Source organism: Rhinatrema bivittatum, chromosome 1 (genome assembly GCF_901001135.1).
Source record: "Rhinatrema bivittatum chromosome 1, aRhiBiv1.1, whole genome shotgun sequence".
Classification (NCBI taxonomy): domain Eukaryota; kingdom Metazoa; phylum Chordata; class Amphibia; order Gymnophiona; family Rhinatrematidae; genus Rhinatrema; species Rhinatrema bivittatum.
Window position 1 is genome coordinate 334,783,062 of NC_042615.1, and position 21,399 is coordinate 334,804,460.

The 21,399-nt window shown below is 49.2% G+C and overlaps 1 protein-coding gene across 3 annotated transcripts in view; it reads left to right on the forward strand.

Annotated features, from left to right (window-relative positions):
• The window catches only part of NUP54 (nucleoporin 54), a 285,045-nt gene that overhangs the window by 110,298 nt on the left and 153,348 nt on the right, over positions 1 to 21,399 (forward strand). For all 3 annotated transcript variants that reach the window (XM_029598453.1, XM_029598462.1, XM_029598444.1), the window contains exon 4: positions 6,776 to 6,925. In XM_029598453.1, the coding sequence (XP_029454313.1) occupies positions 6,776 to 6,925 (150 nt within the window). The remainder of the gene's footprint in view (positions 1 to 6,775; positions 6,926 to 21,399) is intronic.

Below are 21,399 nucleotides of genomic sequence, written 5' to 3' on the forward strand. Positions count from 1 at the left end.
CTCAATCTCAAGGACGCATATGCCCACATCAGGATATTCCCAAGCCACAGGAAGTATCTTCGGTTTGTTGTGGGCGAGAGGCATCTCCAGTACAGGGTGTTGCTGTTCAGCCTTGCCTCGGCCCCCTGTGTCTTCACCAAGTTCTTGGGATCACACCTCTGCCATCTAGGGGTGCAGGTGTTATCCTACTTGACGACTAACTGGTCAAGAGCGCCACCCAGGATGGAGCACTTCGGTCCCTGCACTTGACCATTTGGGTGTTGGAGTCCCTCGGGTTTGTTATCAACTACCCAAAGTCCCATCTGACCCCGTAACCACAGTTGTTTCATCGGCGCCTGGCTGAACACGGCTGCCTTATGATCGGGTGCTCATGCTGGTAACCTTTGCGGGTCTGATTCACTGGAGCCGGCAGGTCTTGGCCCATCGCATGCTTCGTCTTCTGGGTCACATGGCTGCCACTGTCCATGTTTCACCCTTGGCTCGCTTGCATATACACAGAGTCCAGTGGACCCTGCAGTCGCAAAGGCAACATGCCACCCAGGAACTTCACGTGCACATCCGCGTTACTTCGCCTCTCCAGACCTCCTTGTCTTGGTGGGAGAGCCTGCCCAATTTGGAGCATTGGGTTCCTTTCCAGTCTCCCCCTTCCCAGATTGTGCTCACCACGGATGCGTCAACTCTGGAGTGGGGTGCCCATGTGGAGAGCCTCCGCGTGCAGGGTCTGTGGTCTGCTCAAGAAGCTCAGTGCCAGATCAGCCTCTGGAGCTTTGAGTAATCTGTTACATGTTCTGGGCATTACGGGATCGCTTGTCCAACAAGGCGGTCCTGATCCAGACTGACAATCAGGTGGCAATGTGGTACATCAGCAAGCAGTGAGGTACGAGATCGTTCCTCCTGTGTCAGGAAGCGGTTCAGATTTGGGCATATGCTCAGTCTCTAGGGCATGTTGCTCCAAGCCTTGTACCTTACAGGGACAGAGAATGTGGTGGCGGACAGACTGAGTTGAGCCTTCCGACCCCACGAGTGGTCTCTGAATCCGGAAGTGGCTGATCAGATCTTCTGCCTCTGGGGAACTCCAGATGTGGATCTCTTCGCCTCACCCTGCAACTGCAGGGTGAAAAACTTCTGCTCCCTGTACAGGGGGGATGGAAAACCAGCCACAGATGCCTTTGCCCGCCATTGGGACCAGGGGCCTTCTGTACGCGTATCCTCTGCTTCCTCTGGCGATAAAGACTTTCCTCAAGCTCCAGCAAGACAGGGGAACCATGATCCTCATAGCCCCTCATTGACTGAAGCAGCTCTAGTTTCTGCTCCTGCGGGATCTCTCTGTCAGGGACCCAATCAGTCTGGGGACTTCCCCCGACCTCGTCATGCAGGATCGGGGCAGGCTGCACCATCCCAACCTCAGGGCATTGTCTCTAACCGCCTGGATGTTGAGAGGCTAATTCTGCAGCCCCTTGACCTGTTGGATGATATGTCTTGGGTCCTGGTAGCTTCCAGGAAGCCTTCCACTAGGAAGTCTTATGGCCTGAAGTGGAGGAGATTTGCCATGTGGTATGAGCATCATGGGTTAGATCCGTTTTCCTGCTCTACACCGAAACTGTGTGCCTATCTGCTGCACCTTTCGGATGCTGACTTGAAGACCAACTCCGTCAGGATACAACTGAGAGCCATCGGGGCCTACCACCAGGGGGTTGGTGGTTCGCTCATCTCTATGCAGCCCACAGTGGGGCATTTCATGTGAGGTCTGCTTCAATTAAAGCAGCCTGTGGGTAATCCTGCTGTGTCCTGGGACCTTAATGTGGTATTGGCTCAACTCATGAAGAATCCTTTCAAGGTACTGCGTACCTGACCTGAAGTACCTGACCTGGAAGGTCATGTTTTTGGTTGCGGTCACTTTGGCGCACAGGGTCAGTAAGCTTCAGGCATTGGTGACTTACCCACCATACACGAAGTTCTTTCACAATCGGTTGTGAAATTCCTGCTTAAGGTGGTGACCAATTCCCCTCTCAACCAGTCAATCGTCTTGCCCGCCTTTTTTTCCCCAAGTCTCATTTGCACCAGGGTGACTGGGCTCTGCACAGCTTGGATTGCAAGAGAGCCTTGACCTTCTGCCTGGAGTGGACAGCAGGCCACAAGCAGTCCACACAATGCTTCATCTTGTTTGATAAGAACAGTTTGGGAGTTGCAGTTGCCAAGCAAACCCTGTCTAACTGGCTGGTGGATTGCATCTCCTTCCGCTATGCGCAAGCAAGACTGCAGCTTGGGGGCCATGTCAAAGCTCATTCTGTGAGATCCATATCGGCTTCGGTGGCCCACCTGAGAGCGGTCCCCGTGACTGAGATCTGCAAGGCGGTGAATTGGCGTTCCATCCACACTTTCGCTGCTCACTACTGTTTGGACAGGAATGGCCGGCACGACAGCACCTTCGGCCAGTCTGTCCCCCAGAAGCTTTCAACTGAAGAACTCAACTCTTCCTGCCTAGGCTCTTTATTCGGATTCAAGCTGTTTCCCGCTGATACCAACAGCACCTGTGTTGTGCCTGTTAGCACCTGGTTTGGATGCCTGTTGGTCTTGCTTGTTGTTCGGGACAGCCTGTAGCTAGGGATTCACCTGGGTGTGAGGACTCCTCACACCCAGGTGAATCCTAGGAGAAAGCAGAGTTGCTTACCTATAACAGGTATTCTCTTAGGACAGCAGGATGTTAGTCCTCACAAAATCTTCCTGCCACTCCGTGGAGTTGGATTTCTTCTGTTTGTTTTATTTTTTTGTAATTCTATGTTACAAGTCTGAAGAAGGATAGTGGCATTCTAGAAACTTTGACATAAGTTTTCTGTGCTGGGGCTTCATCTGATGTCACCCATTTGTGTGAGGACTGACATCCTGCTGTCCTAAAAGAACACCTGTTACAGGTAAGCAATTCTGCTTTCCCAACCAGCATGCCAAAATACTCTGGTGTGCCTTCAGACCAGGTATACCACAGAAAAGTCATCACTGCCTGATGTTCTGATGCAGACCAGCACCTGTCAGCAGTTCACAGTAAGAAGAGTCACTAGCAGTGGCTCTTAAACATATAAGTGCTCCTTTCTGAGAACATGTGTAATCATGCATGCCTCTTCTTCCTACCTACAGCATATGCCTCGGGTGTGATAATTAATGGGCAGCATGCAGGATATGGATAGCTAGGCTCTGCTTTGTGCGGCATGCAATACCACCTCCTGCTCTTCTCTGCTTCCAGCCTCTATCTTATCCTCAGGCTGATTGAGATATGAAGAGCTTGCAATGAGTGCTGGGAGCAACAGCAGCAATGGAGGAGATCTGGCAGCCACATGCAGCAACCAAAGTAGTTGTGCTGGCTGCCTGCATTACACAGACTTCTCCCTTCTCCTACACCTGTATATATAGAGGGAACTGGCCCATTATGATTGGTTTATATTATATTTCCATCCCTTTTCTGTCTTTCTCTTTGTTTTAAAATTTGGTAGAGTGTGGTGGGGCATTTAGTGCTTTCCTAGCTCTTCTTTTGACCATACGAGTTCTCTTCATGCCTGCATTGCCTGTGCTATGGAGGCTGGTGTGCCACACAATATTTTTGTTAATATAGGTGTGTACCTTGTAGCCCTGGGGAAATTCTGTGCGACTGCGGAGCGCAGAATTTGAGCAGAATTCCCTCCCTGTGCAGAATTGCCAAATTCTGCGCCGAAAATAGCAGAGGAGACCCCGGCATGCTGTGGAGTGCATCCCATGTGTGCCACAGGACATGCTCCGTTCGCAGCGAAGATGAAGGCCCCAGCGTACCATTCGCAGTAAAGATGGAAAGCCCCCATGTGCCGCGAACGGAGTGTGCTCTGCTCGCGGCGAAGAAGGAAGGCCCTGGTGAGAGAGAGTGTGTGTGTGTGTGAGAGAGAGAGAGAGAGCGAGCATGGGAGGTAAGAGACCGGGGGGATGCCTGAGTATGGGTTTCAGAGAGAGGGAGCCTATATGAGAAGATTGTGAAGGAGTGTATATGTGCGTGAGAGATTGGAAGCTCGTGTGTATGTGAGGGTGCTAGCTGGTGTGAAGGGATGGTGTATGTGTGAGACAGAACCTGTGTGAAGGGGTGCATGAGAGGGACATAGGTAGCCTGTGTGAGGATGTATGTGTAAGAGAGAAAGGGAGTTTGTGTGGGTGTGTATGCAAGAAAGAGGGCCCTGTATGAGGGGATGTGTGTGTGTGCGCGCGAGAGTGAGGGAGCCTGTATGAGGGTGTGTGTATGTGTATTAGAGAGAGGGGGAGCATGTGTGTGAGAGGGAGGGACAGAGGGAGGGACAGAGGGAGCCTGTGTGAGGGGCAGTACTGAGAATGGGGTCAAACTCTGGGACTGGCGATAGAGTGGAAGGGGTTGAGCCTAAAGGTGGAGGGGAGAGATACTGGCAGGTGGAGGAGTTGGGGCCTGAGAGGGCAAACTGGCCAGGGGAGTAGGGAGAGTCAGTAGAAGGGACACTCTTACAGTGAATTTCTAGGGAAATTCTGCTCAAAATATTTAAAATTCTGCATCTTTAAGTAATAACTTTTTTCTGTATTAATTTAAAATGTAATTACTTAAAGACTGTCATGTAAATTGTGTAATTTAGACCAATATAAAGTTTGCTGAATTTTAAGTTTTTGTGCGCAGAATTTCCCCAGGAGTAACCTTGGGCTTGAAAAGGTTGGGAAACACAGGCCTAGAAAGTGCCCAAGGCATGGATGAGCATTGAAAGATCTGCCTTGAGGAGCAGCTTCCAAATAATGAAGAGTTGGTAAAACCCTTAAGGATCTACAGGACAACTGCAGAGCTTCACTGCTATTCAATAAAACTAGAGATCCAGAGTTTAAATGTGGTACCTAACAGGCTGATATTTCAAAAGATTTAGGCGCCTAACTTATGGGCCGATATAGTACAGTGCGCTCCGTCGTTTTCAACGCGCTAGCGTTACCCCTTATTTAGTAAGGGGTCGAAAACGCGCGTCCAACCCCCCCGAACCTGATAGCGCCTGCAACATGCAAATGCATGTTGATGGCCCTATTAGGTATTCCCACGCGGTTCAGTAAGTAAAATGTGCAGCCAAGCTGCACATTTTACTTTAAGAAATTAGCGCCTACCCTGAGGTAGGCGCTAATTTCTGCTGGTGCCGGGGAAGTGCACAGAAAAGCAGTAAAAACTACTTTTCTGTGCACCCTCCGACCTAATATCATGGCGATATTAAGTTGGAGGCCCCGAAGGGTAAAAAAAAAAAATTCGAAGTAGGCTCGCGGGTTGAAAACCGGACGCTCAATTTTGCCGGGGTCCGGTTTCCGAGCCCGTGGCTGTCAGCGGGCTCGAGAACCGACGCCGGCAAAATTGAGCGTCGGCTGTCAAACCCGCTGACAGCCACCGCTCCTGTCCCTAAAGAGGCGCTAGGGACGCGCTAGTGTCCCTAGCGCCTCTTTTTACCTGTTTCTACTGCCGGACCTAATTTGCATACTGAATCGCGCGCACAGGAGAGTGGCCTGTGCACGCGCCGGGAGAGCAGGCGTATGCCCGCTCTCCCGCGGACTTTACTGTATCGGCCCATTAAGGCATTAAAAAGTCTTAGGAACGAAGTTAGATGTTCAGTTTTGATTTTTCAGCTCTAGGCACCTAAAGTTAAGTGAGTAAAAAGGCTTAAATTTAGGTGCCTATTATAAGTGAACATAGGTGACTAAATTTAGGAGCTCAGCTTTCTTTTGAATATTAGCCTCTTTATTTATTTATTTTTTTCCATTTGTAAGGTTTTCAAAAAAATAATCAAATATAACAAATGTTGACGACAAATATGTCCGAGAGATAGATTAATTGTAAAATTGTTAAACAATTAGAAATAATGAATTTACCCCCAGGAATTTCAAGTCCACTATACTTGGGAGAGGGGAGGCGGGGGCGCGGGAAGAAACCAAACAGAACTTATCTTAAAAGGAAAAAAAACTACTATTAGAAAAGTAACTTCACCACTATGGTGGACATGCAAAAGGAGCATTAAACACCTAATAAGTTTAATATGTGCAGCTCCCCAACAGTGACTAACTTCTTTCTTAAGGAGAGAGATGCTGTTATGCCCTCATTAAGGGTTAGATTTTTATTTTTGATAAATATGCGAAAAATCCATGAATACAGCTTTGAGATAACACAACTCTTGCTCGAGGATTCTAATTCTTGTACCTTCTGGAAGAGGAGAAAAATTCAGATGATAAAATTGTACATGTGAAAGCTTTGGTGGGACTTCTGCTTGATAATGGATAGTTTAAGAATAAGGCAAAAGTTGCAGTTTTATACTTGCATGATTGTGTCTATGGAATTTTTTGCCTTCCTCAAATTACAGGAAATAAAAATCCCTTGGGCAAAAGATGTTGGTGGAGGAGTAGCCTAGTGGTTAGAGCAGTGGGCTACGACAAACCAGGAGACCTGGGTTCGAGTCCCGCTGTCACTCCTTGTGACCTTGGGCAAGTCACTTTACCCTCCATTGCCTCAGGTACAAACATAGATTGTAAGCCCTCTGGGGATAGGGAAATACCAACAGTACCTGCATGTAATCCACTTTGAAGTGCTGAAAAAAAAAATGTGAAAAGCAGAATATAAATAAATAAAAATAAATAAAAAATTTATGTCAAAACTATGCAAGCAAATTGAAATGCCTTGCACTTTTTTGCAAACAAGTTAAATCTGGCCTTAACATTAACATTTATGTCAGAATTAGGAATCAGATGTTTTATAGCTACTGTCTTTTGTTTATTTTTTAAGGACTGTTTGGTGCCACTCAGAACAAAGGTTTTGGTTTTGGTACAAGTTTTGGCGCAGCAGCAGGAGGAACTGGTACTGGCCTTGGAACTGGTTTGGGGACTGGTTTAGGATTTGGAGGATTCAATACCCAGCAGCAGCAACAACAAACTGGTACGTACAGAGACTGTTACCTTTTCAGTCTGTCTCAGGATGTTTATTTTTGCTTTGTCTTTAGGCAGTTTATGCTTTCAGTTTCAGGAGCTGAGTAGTAGCCCATATTAGCAAAATTACAAGCTTTTTTTTTCCCATTTAGTAAATGAGGCCCCTAGTTTGTAAGCCCTCTTGGGGGACAGGGAAATACCTATAGTACCTGACTGAAATCCACTTTGAAGCCACTGACCAGTTGCGAAAGGCGGAATATAAATCAAAAATTAAATTATATAATTGAAGTTAAGAAGCCATTTTATTAGTGTTAAAATAAACTCAAACCAGATAATATGGAAAAGATGAAAGGGCATAATTTCACATTTCATAAAGATTTTTTTTTTAAAAGAAACAATCTTTCTTTAGTAGGGGTGTTCAGATTTTGAAACTTTTTGCTTTTAAAGTTTTATAGGCAATATATTTTTAAGAGAAACTGATAATTTAAAGCAGAGGTAATTCCTCTTTGATGGACAAAATAATTCTCGTAGGACAAGCAGGATGGTAGTCCTCGCACATGGGTGACATCAGCGGATAGAATCTGGCACGGAAAACTTATGTCAGAGTTTCTGGAACTTTGACTAGGCACCCTGAGCATGCCCAGCATGCTCTATACTATATGTCCACGTGGGGGTCTCTCTTCAGTCTCTCTCTTTCTTTCTATGGTTTTGTGAGCTTGTGGCTTTTTCTCTGGAAATTGCCTTGAAAAACATTTTCACTGAATTTTTTCGGGGGTTTTCACTTTCCATCGATGCCGGGTCCCCTCTTGGTGCTCCCCCTTAAGCTCCTTAATCAGATTTTTCGGTGTCTTCGATATGTTTACTTTTGCGCTGTTCCCACCCCACCCCCGGCGGCAGTGCCTCTATGCCCACTGGCTTCGCCCACTGTCACTGCTCTCATTTATTTCTCTTTTTATTCTGGTTTTCGTCGATGCCTTCAGTGCCCAAGGACCATGTCCATCATGCACCCTCACAAGATGTGCGTCCTTTGACTGGGAGCATTGCACAACATCTGTGTGCCCAGATGACCCCTAAGGGATGTCGCACTTGACCCGAAAAGATGGAGAAGCTCTTTGGGTCAAGGAAGTCCAAGCCATTCTCGTTTGAATCAGCAGCATCTGCACTGATGGACCTTGAAGCCGCACCACACCATTGACATCAGTGGGGCCGTCGGTTCCATCGATGCTGTCGGCGGATAGGGGCGCCAAGGACTGGCCCCTGTTGGTCGCTTTCAGGTTGAGGACGTCTTTTTATCGTCATCGACCTCTGCACCGGGGAGAGACTGGGCCCAGTACAGAGGGAAGCCAAGGAAGCATCGGTCACCTTCGATGCACTATGCCAGGCTTGGGGAGGTGCCAACTCATGCTGTGATGCCCCTGAAGTGGTCCACGATGGTCTCCACCATTCCTGGTTCCAGTCGCCGACCCACTTCGGGGATATGAGGAAGATCTGGCCACCCTTCCTGCTTCCCAGTTGATGTTGTCATTGGCAACTTTTGAGGAGGAACTGGAGCAGTGAGTCCATCTGGTGGTGGAATGAGTGCTGCAGGGCATCGTGCCTGTGGCACCGACTGTGCCGATGCCCGTGCTATCTGTTCTGGAACCACAGCTGGAATGGCTCAATGTTCTCATCGGTGTGTTACTGACCCAGCTGGCGTCGGTTCCCAGGAGGTCATCAGTGCCCAACAGGGCACCGCTGCTTCCCCTGACCTATACAATGCTTGTTGCCAGTTCCTATTCTGATAAAACTCAGTCGAGGCCAGCAGGGACACTAAGGCTTCAGCCCCCCATCCAGCGCTGCCAGGGCCTGCACCAATGCCACCGGTGCCCATGCCTGTGGATGAAGGCCGGGTACCTAGGGTTTCATTCATCCCCTGTGGACTTACAGTGAGGATGAGGCTTTGTATGACCCCTGGAGGGATAACACTGTAGATTCCTCCACCAAAGACTCATAAGGTCTCCCCTCAGAACCTTCTCCACCAGAGGAACAAAGGAAGTCTCCACCAGAGGACTTAACATTCATAGGTTTTGTGAGGGCGATGGCTAAGGCCATCCCTTTTCAGTTGTTGACATAGGAGGATGCCAGGCACAAGTTGCTGGAAATCCTCCAGTTCATGGAGGATCCTAAGGAGATTGTGGCGGTCCCAGTGCACAAAATCCTTAAGGAATTGTTGCTGAGGATCTTGGAAACAGCCCCTCACAATTCCTTCCGTGAACAGGAAGGCGGATGGGGTTTACCTCATCCAGAAGGCTTCCGGATTTGAGAAGTATCAGCTGTCACACTAATTGGTGGTGGTCGAATCCGCTCTCAAGAGAGCCAAGCACTCTCAGACTCACAATTCGGCAACTACAAGGAAGGATCACATAGTGATGCACACTCTTGGTAGGAAAGTATTTCAGGGAGCCATGCTTATTGCCCGCATTGCCTCCCATCGGCTGTACATGAGCCAGTACTTGCGGAACCTCTGGAAGTAAGTGCAGGAGGCGGCCGAGCAGCTGCCTCAGCAATAGCAAGATACCTTCATGTCACTGATGCATAAGGGCCTGGAGTGCATAAAACACTAGTGGGCCGATACAGCAAGGACGCGTAAGAAACAGTGCGGCAGTGCCGGGTGCCCACTCGTTTGCCGCACGCACATTTTGGTTCACAAGCCGCTCGATTCAGTATTCAAATTAGACACAAATCCAAGCGGCGTCCAAAGCGCGTCAATGAAGCAGTAGGCATGTGCAATCCATTTTACTGTATAGAGTGGTATTCAGCGTCTATACAGTATCCAGGGTGCGCTGGTAGCTGTCATTTGAAATGTCATTCCACCAGGACATCCAAGCCGTGACCTTGAATGTCCAGCCAGGCGCTCAAGGCAGCGGGGCCTCCGATCATGGACGCCCGGATACAGGCGGGAAGGTCCATGAACGGACGCCGCGACCTTGGACATCCGAGGTCGCGGCGTCCATTCATGGACCTTCCCGCCTGTAGGCCCCGCTGCCTTGAGCGCCCGGCCGGACATCCAAGCTGTGACCTTGGACGTCTGGCCGGGCCTCCGATCATGGACGCCCGGATACAGGCGGAAGGTCCAGGTCGCGACTTCCGTTCATGGACGTTCCTGTCTCTTTCTGGACGTCTATGACTGAAATGCCCCACTGCCTGTACGGGGGTCTGTGCTTCTGCCTGTCTGGTCCATTTTACCATAGTATTCCATGTGCTCCTCTTCTGTTTTGTTGAGTTTTCCTTTTGTATTCCATGTGATCCTCTTCTGTTCTGTAGATTTTCTCTTGTATTCTCCTGTTCTGTTGGTTTGATTTTCCCTTTGTATTCTATGTGCTCCTCTTCTGTTTTGGTAGAGTTTTCCCTTTGTATTCCATGTGCTCCTCTTCTGTTTTGGTTAGGTTTCCCTTTGTATTCCATGTGCTTCTCTTCAGGTAGATTTTCCCTTTCTTTTCCGCCTGTATGCTCTGCTGTATGCTCTGCATGTTCTCCTCATCCTTGACAGTCATTCTGTTCTTGATTATGGTCACAGTATCTCCACATAAGTGACATGCAATCAATTGTGGAAAGGAAACGCGAACCAACTTTTTGAAGCAAATATATATATTTTGAAATTTAAACTATTTACAAAAAAATATTTACATTTTGATAAGGGTGGGCGTTGGGGAAAAAAAGGGAGGGACCATGCCATTGGGGAGGAGGAGGAGCATCGTCATTGACGGTCCTCAGGTGGTGCCCGTCCTGCAGGAGCCTGCGCCATGACCAGCAGGGACTGAGCTCCTGCGATTGCTCGCAGGAGCTCAATTATCTCCTGCTGGCCAAAACGCAGATCGTGCAGGATCGTCACCGCCTGCACTGCCAATCCCTCCCGGGTCACCTGGCCGCTAGTAATCTGCGCCAGGAGGAGCAGAATAGAGTCCAGGCGCCCCTCAAGGTTTGAGGGCCCTTCCCCGGACGCTACGCCGCCCTCCGGCTGATGACCCGCCCCGGGCAGCCCAGGAGAGCCAGGGCCGACAAGGTCAACGACAATGTCCCCCTAGTCTCCCATGGCAGATGGGGCGGGTGGGGCAGGAGAGAGTTGGGGCGGAAAAATAATGGGGGGAGGGGGAGGAGGTGACACATGGGGTGGCTCGAAAATGGGGGTGGCGGGATAACAGGGGGCGTCTCAATTGGGGGGGCAGGATAACAGGGGGGGGGGCTCAATTGCCGCTTTGGTCTCTGTCGATGTATCTGAAAAGAGAAAAAGAGAAAAAATGAAAACGTTACCGCTGTCGCATATGAAAACATTCACAACAGTGTAGGAGGGAGAACTTAGCAACATTTTAAACAGGAACATAACCTCTACCATTATAGAGAGTATGACATTTACAAATGCACATTTCATAGGCGTGCCAAATGGCATTAAACATCCACATACTTTAAGTATGCCGATGCTATAAAACAGTGGTCCCCCGGACGAGGCGTCCCTCAGCCCTGTTGCTAGACCGCCTCCAGCGCAGCGTGATCTCGATCGAGTCATCCCCCAGTCGCAGGTCGATGACGCGGCCGGTGCGACGGGGGGGGGGGGGGGGGTGGATGTTGACTCCGAGCAGACGCTGACAGCGGGAGAATTCGCCCAGGAGAGGCGCATCTCGACTGGCGCGGAGCCCCGAAAGAGTCCGGAGATGGTGGTTTGCCTCGGAGCGGAAGGTGGAGAGGCACTACCAAACGGACTTTTGGGAAGAATGCCATCTGACGCTGACGGTGAGTCTCTTGCTGCGACAATTAGACCGGAGGCAGTGACCTTAGAGTCACTGTGGGATCTAATGGCGGGTCAAGGGCAGGCTATAAAAAGATTGGAGAGTAAAATGGACTCCTTGAATTATAATATCCAACAAAGAATATTAGAGGTGCAAACACAAACCACTGCAACCACAGTAAAAGTTTCTGAGGCTGAAAAGAAAATTCAGTCACTTCAAGTTGTAAATGCTGCAGTGATAAGAGAGCAGATAGCCTGCTCCAGAAGCTTAGAAATATTAGAGAACAACATCCGCCATCTCAACCTAAGAATGCTGAACTTTCCTAAAATTGCTGGGGAAATTCCCTTCTTAACCTTAAAGAGATTTTTTAGAGAGGGTCTGGGCTATACGGAAGAGAATATGCCTTCAATCAATTTTTGCAGATTTGTGAATAACAGATCTTCTACTACAAGACCTACAGCAACTCCAGCTATTCCGCTGAACCTGACCAATTTCTTAGAGAACTCTGAGATGGACGTTTTAGAAAGAAATACATTACTTGTTGCATTTATTACTGTACAAGATTTAAACGGAGTCATGAGGAATTACTTCCATAAATTTCCCCTATTATTTTATGGCCAGGCCATACGTATTTATCCGGATTTAGCACAGATTAGAAAGAGGGAATTCCTAATGCTAAGACAAGATGTTAGCTCTCTAGGTTATACCTTTACACTCCGTTATCCCAGTAAATGTATTTTGAGGAAAGGAGAGGAATGTTTTATTTTCTTTCAGGTTGACCAACTCCGTCAATTTATAGATGCACGTAGACCCACTACTTCTTCCCCGGTTGATTAACACAGTGCTATTTGAAAGGATTGATCCAGTTTAATCCTATGTTATTGCTATCATGTTTAATTTGTTTCCTGTATGGCTCCCATTAAAATTTCCTTGCCCTATCTAGCTGAACTAAATATTACTTGAATAGAATGATGGAATTTATATATAGGCATGATTACGATTAGATAACCTCTATTCTTTATGTTTTTGTTTCTTATATGGAAAAGAAATTGGATTTAATTTGCTTCATTGTAAAAATAATTATGCTTTAGTACTTTTTGCTGTTTATCCAATGAGAATGTAATCTTGCCTAGGATATTTTACTTTCTGTAATTGAAAATTGATAAATAAATATATTAAAAAAAAAGGAAAAAAAAACAAAACAAAAAATACAAAACAGTGGTCCCCAATCTTTTTTGCACCAGGGACCGGCTTCAAGCAAGACCATTTTTCCATGGCCCGGCAGGGCGGGATGAGGGTGGGGCAGGGGCGGGGCTTTGGTCATATGGGGGCGGGGTTATGGAGGGGGTTGGATTTTAGTGCACACTTATCATTTAATTATGACATTTATAATGTGAATGTGACTTAACTCACCATAGGTTCTCACATGCATGACACACTGACACATGATCGTCACGGGGCTAGATGTAAAAGTACAGTTTGCATCCACGGGAACCCCCCCTGACCCACAATAATGGATGTAAAGCAGAATTATGACATTCCCCATACAACTCACCCTACAAAAAAGATATTCTGGTTCTGGTGTCATCTCAGTAACAGCAACTCAAACTCCTTCTACTTCCAGGCTCAATAGCCCTACTTATGAAAAGACAGCAGTTTACCACCAATGCAAGTCCTCTTGAGAAAACACAAAAAATAAGACCGATACAAACGCTTACATGCTAGTAAAATATCTCATCTCGGTAACAGACACAGAACCGACCTAACATACTCCCAGGATCTGTAGTAATGCACATAAACTAATCCGCACACAGTTACACCTGTATTATGGAATACACTCAAACAGGAGCAACCCTATCTATGAAAAGGCAACACTGCAAATATTAAATCAGGTCCTAAAAACCAATACACCTCTTATTAGGAAGAACTAGCAAGCAGCTATAGATCCCCACACAGAAATAATTGTAAAACTATACTAATAAGCATAATAAATGTTTCAAAACAGCTATGAACAGAATAACATCCAACAATTAAAAACTCATAAAACAATTAAACATTCTCCAATATTTCAAAAAAGCAGACATCACACAATTAAAATGGCAGTCAATCAAGAAAAATAAACTTAAAAAGCCACCCTTACTTACCCCCTCCAACAGCTCTCCTACTCCCCTTCCATGCAGGCTGTGGCACACACCAGAAGCAGCAGTAGAAGCTAAGCTCTATACTTATGGTCCTCTTCCTTAGTGCCCATGTCTCTCATACACACACCATACCAGTCATGCCCCCATGACCAGTTTCTGTCTCTCACACACCAATCATCTCCCAAACAGTCTTTGGCATACACACACCAGTCACCTTCCTGAACAGTTTCTCTCATGCCATAACACACACAGGCTTCCCACTCCCGTGTTCTACTTACATATATGGGCTTCTCACTCTCATAATCACTTTTTCTGTCTCTCTCTCACACACACACTCACCAGTCTCTCACTCCCATGCTTGTTCTTTCCACATGCACAGGCTTCTCATTCCCATAATCACTTTCTTTCTCTCTCTCTCACACTCACACACACACTTCCCACTCCCATGTTCTCTTTCAGATATACAGGCTTCTCACTCCCATGATGTGTCTCACACACACCCAGGTTTCTCACTCCCATGCTCACTCTTCACATGCACAGGCTTCTCATTCCCATAATCACTTTCTTTCTCTCTCTCTCTCTCACACACACACACACACACACACACACACACACACACACACACACACACACCAGTCACCTGATCTCGCTCATGCATACACACACACACAGGCTTCCCACTCCCATGTTCTCTTTCAGATATACAGGCTTCTCCCTCCCATGCTGTGTCTTGCACACACCCAGGTTTCTCACTCCCATGCTCACTCTCGTCACATGCACAGGCTTCTCATTCCCTGAATCACATTCTCTCACATTCACCCACACCAGTCTTTTTCTCTCACACACACACCGTCACCTTACCAACCAGTCTCTCTCATGCATGCACACTCACCCAGGTTTCTCACTCCCATGCTTTCTTTCACACACCCCTCCCCCAACACCAGGCTTCTTATGCCCATGCTTTCTCACATACCTAGACTTCTCACTTCCATGCTTTTTCTCTCTCTCACACACACACACACACACACACACACCAGTCACCTCCCTGACTGTCTCACACTCTCACATACACATCAGTCATCCTCCTGAGCAATCACTTTCATTGTCTCTCACATACACACACACAAACACACACACATCAGCTCTCTGACCAGTTTTTCTCAATCACACACAGGCTGGCTGGCTGGCTGCTTCACTCTCTTTCTTGCACTCACTTCCTCTCCCCCCGAGCACAAATGGTAGCTGCAGCCGCCCCCGCAGGCCAAGAAAGAAGAATCCCATCGGCCGCAGGAGGCTCAAGCTGCTGACTCCTTTCTCGATTACCGGCTGCTTCAATTGCTCGGGGGCCGATGCTGCAGCCGCCGCTGTTACTTTATCACGCAGCACGGCTCTTTCTCCTTCCCACGCATCGCGTATCACTTCCTGTTCCAGGTCACGGGGGGGGGGGGGTTGGCGCGGGAAGAAAAAAGGCCAGCCGCGGGTGCCACAGCTTCTTCTAGCACTGCTGCTGTTCCCACTGGGCTTGAACATGCTGATAGCCCGGTGGCAACGGCAGCGGGAGAGACCGGGAGCGTGCGACACACCTGCCGGTGCTTGGCGGCGCCGTGGACCGGCAAAAAACCCCCAACGGCCCGGTCCCGGTCCGCGGACCGGTGGTTGGGGACCCCTGTTATAAAAGGCTCACCGTGGCGTTGTTCTGGAGGAGCATATTCCTCCCCACTGGAGCTGTCATCCGTGAGAATGTAGGTGTCATGGCAGCTCCCAGGATACTTCGCTACAACATTTAGAATCCGAAGGTGTGCATCGCAAACCACTTGCACGTTCATGGAATGGAAGTGCTTGCGATTCCGGAACGCACTCTCTTCATCCGACTCGGGGAATAAACGCAATATGAGTGCAGTTGATAGTACCCAACACGTTCGGCATCCCCGCAATACCCATGAACCCACTGCGGATCTGTTGCAGCTCAGCTGGATCCATAGGATAGACTATGTACTTCCTCATCCACGTCATCATGGCCTTCAACACCTGTGACAGATGCCGTGAAACGGAGGCCTGCATCATACCTGCAACGACACTCTTGGGGTTTTGAAAACTTCCGGTACCAAAAAAATTTAAGGCACCGAGAAGTTTAGTCAACCCTGGCACAGCATGGTGGCGATTGGCCCGGGGGTCTAGGTCGCAGCGCAGATCTTCATAGAGGAACAAGATTGCCCGTGAGCTCAGCCGGTAGGTTCGGACAACATCTCGCTCACATATGCCAAACAGAGTTGTCCATGTGCGAATGAAACGTCCTGGCCTGCCGATGGCACGGTGCTCTGCCTGCATGGAATACACAGAGGCAAACACATGAAATTCAAATTAATAGATGAACACACATAAATCCTTTAACAACACATACATGGATATGCAACACTGTGGATTCTCGGGTGCACCTAGATTTAATAGCAGGGCAAATAGAAAAAATTTCCCAGTACATACATGGATATGCCACACTGTGGACTCTCTGGTGTACAGTTTGGCAGCACATAAAAATTATTTAACAGTACATACATGGATCTGAAACACTGTATTCTCAAGTTTGTATTCTTAAATCAGCTATGCGTTCTTATTTCAGCGACCACTACAGCCTTATTCTAGACGCAAGAGGAAGGCTCCGTAGAGGCGTCCGTAGAGGCGTCCATGTCTCCGCTGGACCCTGAGCCTCAGGACGCCTAGCGGACGCCCATCTTTCCGGCAGTCCAAAAAAGATTTAAGATCCACCAAAAGACGACTTATCTTTTTTTTTTATCTCATCCTTCATTTTCTCTACACCTAAAATCCTCAGTTAGCAAGTAATAATCTGTCCATATCATTTCCCTAACATTTAAGTCTAAAACTTGATTAACCAAAGTTTATAGACAAAATAATAAATCAAGCACATGATCAACTTCATGTGTGGAAGTAGTTACCATGTGTTCATAGCCCATAGTAACAAGAACATCTAAGAACTCCTTAGTTTGATAGCAAGTAGGGTCATCAAAATGTGTATTAAAATCATCCATAAATAACTTTCCTAGCGTATAGCAGATGGACTCAGGACCAATGGGTATAGTGTACTCCTGATAGCAGTTGGAGGTGGATCAGATTTCAATCTGACGTCAGCCCCTAGTACATATACCCCTGCAGGAAGTGCAGCTCTTCAGTATTTTCTGTCTCCATAGCAGTTAGGGACTATCTGCACGCTCTCACAGCGTTAGAACAAAATCAACGGAGAAAACCCAAATTCGGAAGAAAACCTACCTCTGAAGATGAGCCCCGCTCTCCTGCGGTGATACCCTCGGGTCCCTCCCCCAGTTGAGAATTCCCGAGATGATTTCCGTGGTCCCTCAGAGGTGAGCCTCGGTCCGGCGGCCGAATCGCAGCGAGGACCTAGCCCCCGATCTCGGGTGCGGCTGAGAGGCAGCAGGTGCACCCTCGAGCGTGGCGGTGAAGGTATTTGCCCTCTCCCCCCGCATCCGGAGACCGCCCGGAATGAAACCGGGAAGTGCCGAAGACAAGGTAAGGTAGAAATGTTCAGCATAGACTCCGATCTTCGAGGTTCGAGGAGTTGCACAAGTCGCCGGCCGGGACCAGTGTCACCGGGTTGATCCGCCCTAGCAGGGCCAGGCCCCGGTTAGTCCAAGGGTCTTCCCACGTGGAGACCCTCCGAGGTGGTCGACATATTGCCCTCGTGGTTGCCGTCGCCATATTGGCCCTATTTGCTGCTCTGTCCGCCGTCTCGATCCGGGCGCACAAGACCATCTAGGCGCAGAAATTACCTGTGCGCCTAAAAGTTACACGCACAAGGGCCGCGCGCATAAGTTATACTCACATCGCGCGCCTATCGGGCCGAGCGCATACATGTGACTTGGGCGCACACCTACATGCGCAACCCGCACGCACATCCTAGATGCGCCGGAGCGCATAAAGGTTTTCACGCCTATAGTCATGGCACCACCAGAAACGGAGCTCAAGGCCTCTGCCCAGCATGCCATATCAGAGCTGTACAAAGTGAAGAGGCCAATGCCCTGTGCACTCAGTGCGAGGAGGCCCTGGGAGATCCAGTCCAGGGCCAGTCCCACCCAGGGCCGAGTACTAACTCCTCAGTGAGTACCCCGGACTTAGCAAATTCCAGTGGGACACCCCCTCAGACGGGGACCCCCAGGGACTCAACGTCCCTCAGCTTGGACCCAGCGTCTATCTCATGGGTGGAATTCTTCAAAGGGCTACAGATCTTCGTCCACATGCAGACGGAGCCTCTGGCTAAACAGCCACAGCCTCCACCAGAAGACCTTTATCCTTCAGGTCCCTCTAGGCCTAGACAAATGTTTCCACTGCCTAGAAGCCCCACCTGTGACGACCCGGACAACTCGGAAGAGGAAGCAGAGCCCCTAGAAGAGGGGGAAACTCCCCCCGGGGACAAAGCCTCACTGAACCATGCGACGCTTCTTCACCAAGGACGAGCTCCCAGACCTGGTCACCCACAACCTGAAGGAGCTCGCCATCCCGTGCGCAAGTGCTTCTGGGGAGCCTAAGACGAATCCCCTACTAGAGGGACTCCGCCAGACCTCTCGCCATTTCCCTCTCTTACAAGCTGCCCAGCAGCTAATTGACCTGGAATGGCGTGCTCAAGAGTCCACATTTAAAGGGGGACGAGCCATGGCAGCCATGTACCCCCCGGACCCAGCGGCCAAAGACCACCTGGCATTCCAAAAGTGGATACCATGGTCTGCGCGGTCGCGAGGCGCACTACTATCCCAGTGGAGGGAGGAGCAGCGCTCAAATATGCTCAGGAGTGGCGTCTGGAATCCATCCTTAAACAGTCCTTTGACGTCGCCGCTATGTCCCTACAAATAGCGGCCTGCTGCACCATAGTGACACGTGCCTGCCTAACTGAGACCAGGAGCAACACCCCTGGGGAGGCCATGGAACCAGCAGTATCATTCCTTGCGGACGCTGCTTCCGATTTGATGCGCACGTGGCCAGAGGAGTGTCATCAGCTGTGGCTACCAGGAGACAACTGTGGCTCCGAAACTGGTCGGCCGACGCATCCTCCAAAACGCATCTCACAAGAATGCCCTTCACAGGATCCCTCCTGTTGGGCAGCAAACTAGAGAAACTGGTCAACAAATGGGGCGAGTCCCCATTGCTGCGCCTACCGGAGGACAGGAATAAGAGAAACCAGTGACCCTTCCCCCGGGCTTCCAGGGGCAGAGGTTCACAGTGCTTCAACCATACAGAAGCAACTATCAAGCACCCTGCCCTACGGGCAGGAACCAGTCCTTTCGGAACAAGCACAACATGAGGGGAACCAGCTCGGGTCCAGGCCCCAGCCACACCCCACAATGAGATTCAGCCGACCCGTCCAAGGGAAGAAGCCGTAGGGGGCAGACTAGCCCTATTCTACCACAGATGGGTCGAGATAACTTTGGACAAGTGGGTCCTAGCCATCATTCGGGAGGGGTACTACCTGGATTTCCTATGAACCCCTCCGGACAAGTTCATGGAATCCCCCTGCCACGACTTCTCCAAGAGGGTGACAGTGGAAGCTACACTGACCAGACTACTGGCCCTCGAGGCCATAACCCCAATGCCTCCACAAGAAATAAATACTGGGCATTATTCCATTTATTTTATTGTCCCCAAGAAAGAGGGGACGTTCAGGCCCATCCTGGACCTCAAGTCTGTCAACCGCCACCTGAGGATTCCCCGCTTCCGCATGGAAACCCTACGCTCTGTAATAAGGGCGATACAACCGGGAGAGTTCCTCACATCCCTGGATCTTTCAGAGGCCTACCTTCACATCCCAATTCATCAGGAACATCAACACTTCCTATGATTAAAATCCTGGACCGTCACTACCAGTTCCGGGCATTACCCTTCGGGTTAGCCACAGCACCCCGGACATTCACCAAGATCATAGTGGTGGTGGCGGCAACACTAAGGAAGGAAGGAATCCTTGTACAACCTTACCTAGACGATTGGCTGATCAGGGCGAAATCCCCAGAGGAAAGCCACCAAGCAATCAACAGAGTCAAAACTCTACTGGAGAACCTTGGATGGGTGGTCAACACAAACAAAAATTGATTGCAGTCCACACAGTCGCTAGAATACCTAGGAGTCCGATTCGACACCAAAGAAGACAAGGTCAGCCTGACTCCCACAAGGAGATCAAAACTGAGGAACCAGTTACAAATCCTGCTGAGTGAACCTTGCCCCCCCCATGGGATTACCTACAAGTACTCGGTCTGATGGCATCCACACTGGAAGTAGTGCCATGGGCGCGAGCTCACATGAGACCCCTACAGCACTCACTTCTATCGCGATGGAGTCCACTGACTCAGAACTATGCTGTTCGTCTATCACACCCGGGCAGGGTCCGGACCCAGTTACGGTGGTGGCTGCACGGCAGCCACCTGAACCAAGGGACAAGGTTATCTTCACCAACCTGGACCCTGCTCATCACAGACGCCAGCCTACGAGGATGGGGAGCACACTGCGAGGAGTTAACCGCCCAAGGGCAGTGGAACGCAGGAGTCGGGATGGAACATCAACCACCTAGAAGCACGGGCGGTCAGACTAGCCTGCCTACGATTCGCTCACAGACTCCGAGACAAAGCGGTCAGAGTAATGTCGGACAACGCCACGACAGTGGCCTACATCAACCGTCAAGGGGGAACCAGAAGCCAACAGGTGTCTCTAGAAATCGACCCCCTAATGTCGTGGGTGGAAGTAAACCTCCAGGAGATCTCAGCCATCCACAACGCAGGGAAAGACAACCTCACGGCGGACTACGTCAGCAGGGAAAGTCTAGACCCAGGAGAATGGAAGTTGTCACCCGCAGCATTCCAAATGATAGTGAACCGGTGGGGGACACCAGACATGGATCTTCTGGCAAACCAGTCCAATGCCCAAGTACCCAGGTACTTCAGCTGCAGGCGATAACCTCAGTCCCAGGGGATCGATGTCCTGGTACAGACCTGGCCACAGGGGACTCTATTATACGCCTTCCTGCCGTGGCCCCTATTGGGCGCAATCATTCACAAGATACAGCTACACAGGGGACTAGTGCTTCTGGTGGCCCCGGACTGGCCAAGAAGACCATGGTTTGCAGACATGAGAAGACTACTAGCAGGGACCCCCTCCCCCCACATTTCTTCTGTTCTGTGAAGGAAGACCAGCATACCTGTCCCTTAATATCTCACACATTACAAAAGCTAAAATACTCAAAATTGCAAGAGACCATATTGTAAAGGAATTAGATTAATTTACATTTGCTTGTCATAGCATAGTATTATTTACAAAATGAAAGTACCCACCACGTAAGCAAACTAACAGAATCCACTTATTAATAACAAAGTCCAAATCATAAAGTCTCACTAAGGGGCAGGCCCACCTATAAGCCTCCCTCTTTATCCCAGGATGCTGGGTGACATCACTGGGGAGGGGGGGGGCGGGACTTCCAGTGGGGCTGTCAGAAAGGCAATGAGAATTAGCAACAAAAGAATTAACTGGAAGTAAACAGCACTGAGACAGCAGCATTTCAGTTCATCAGCATT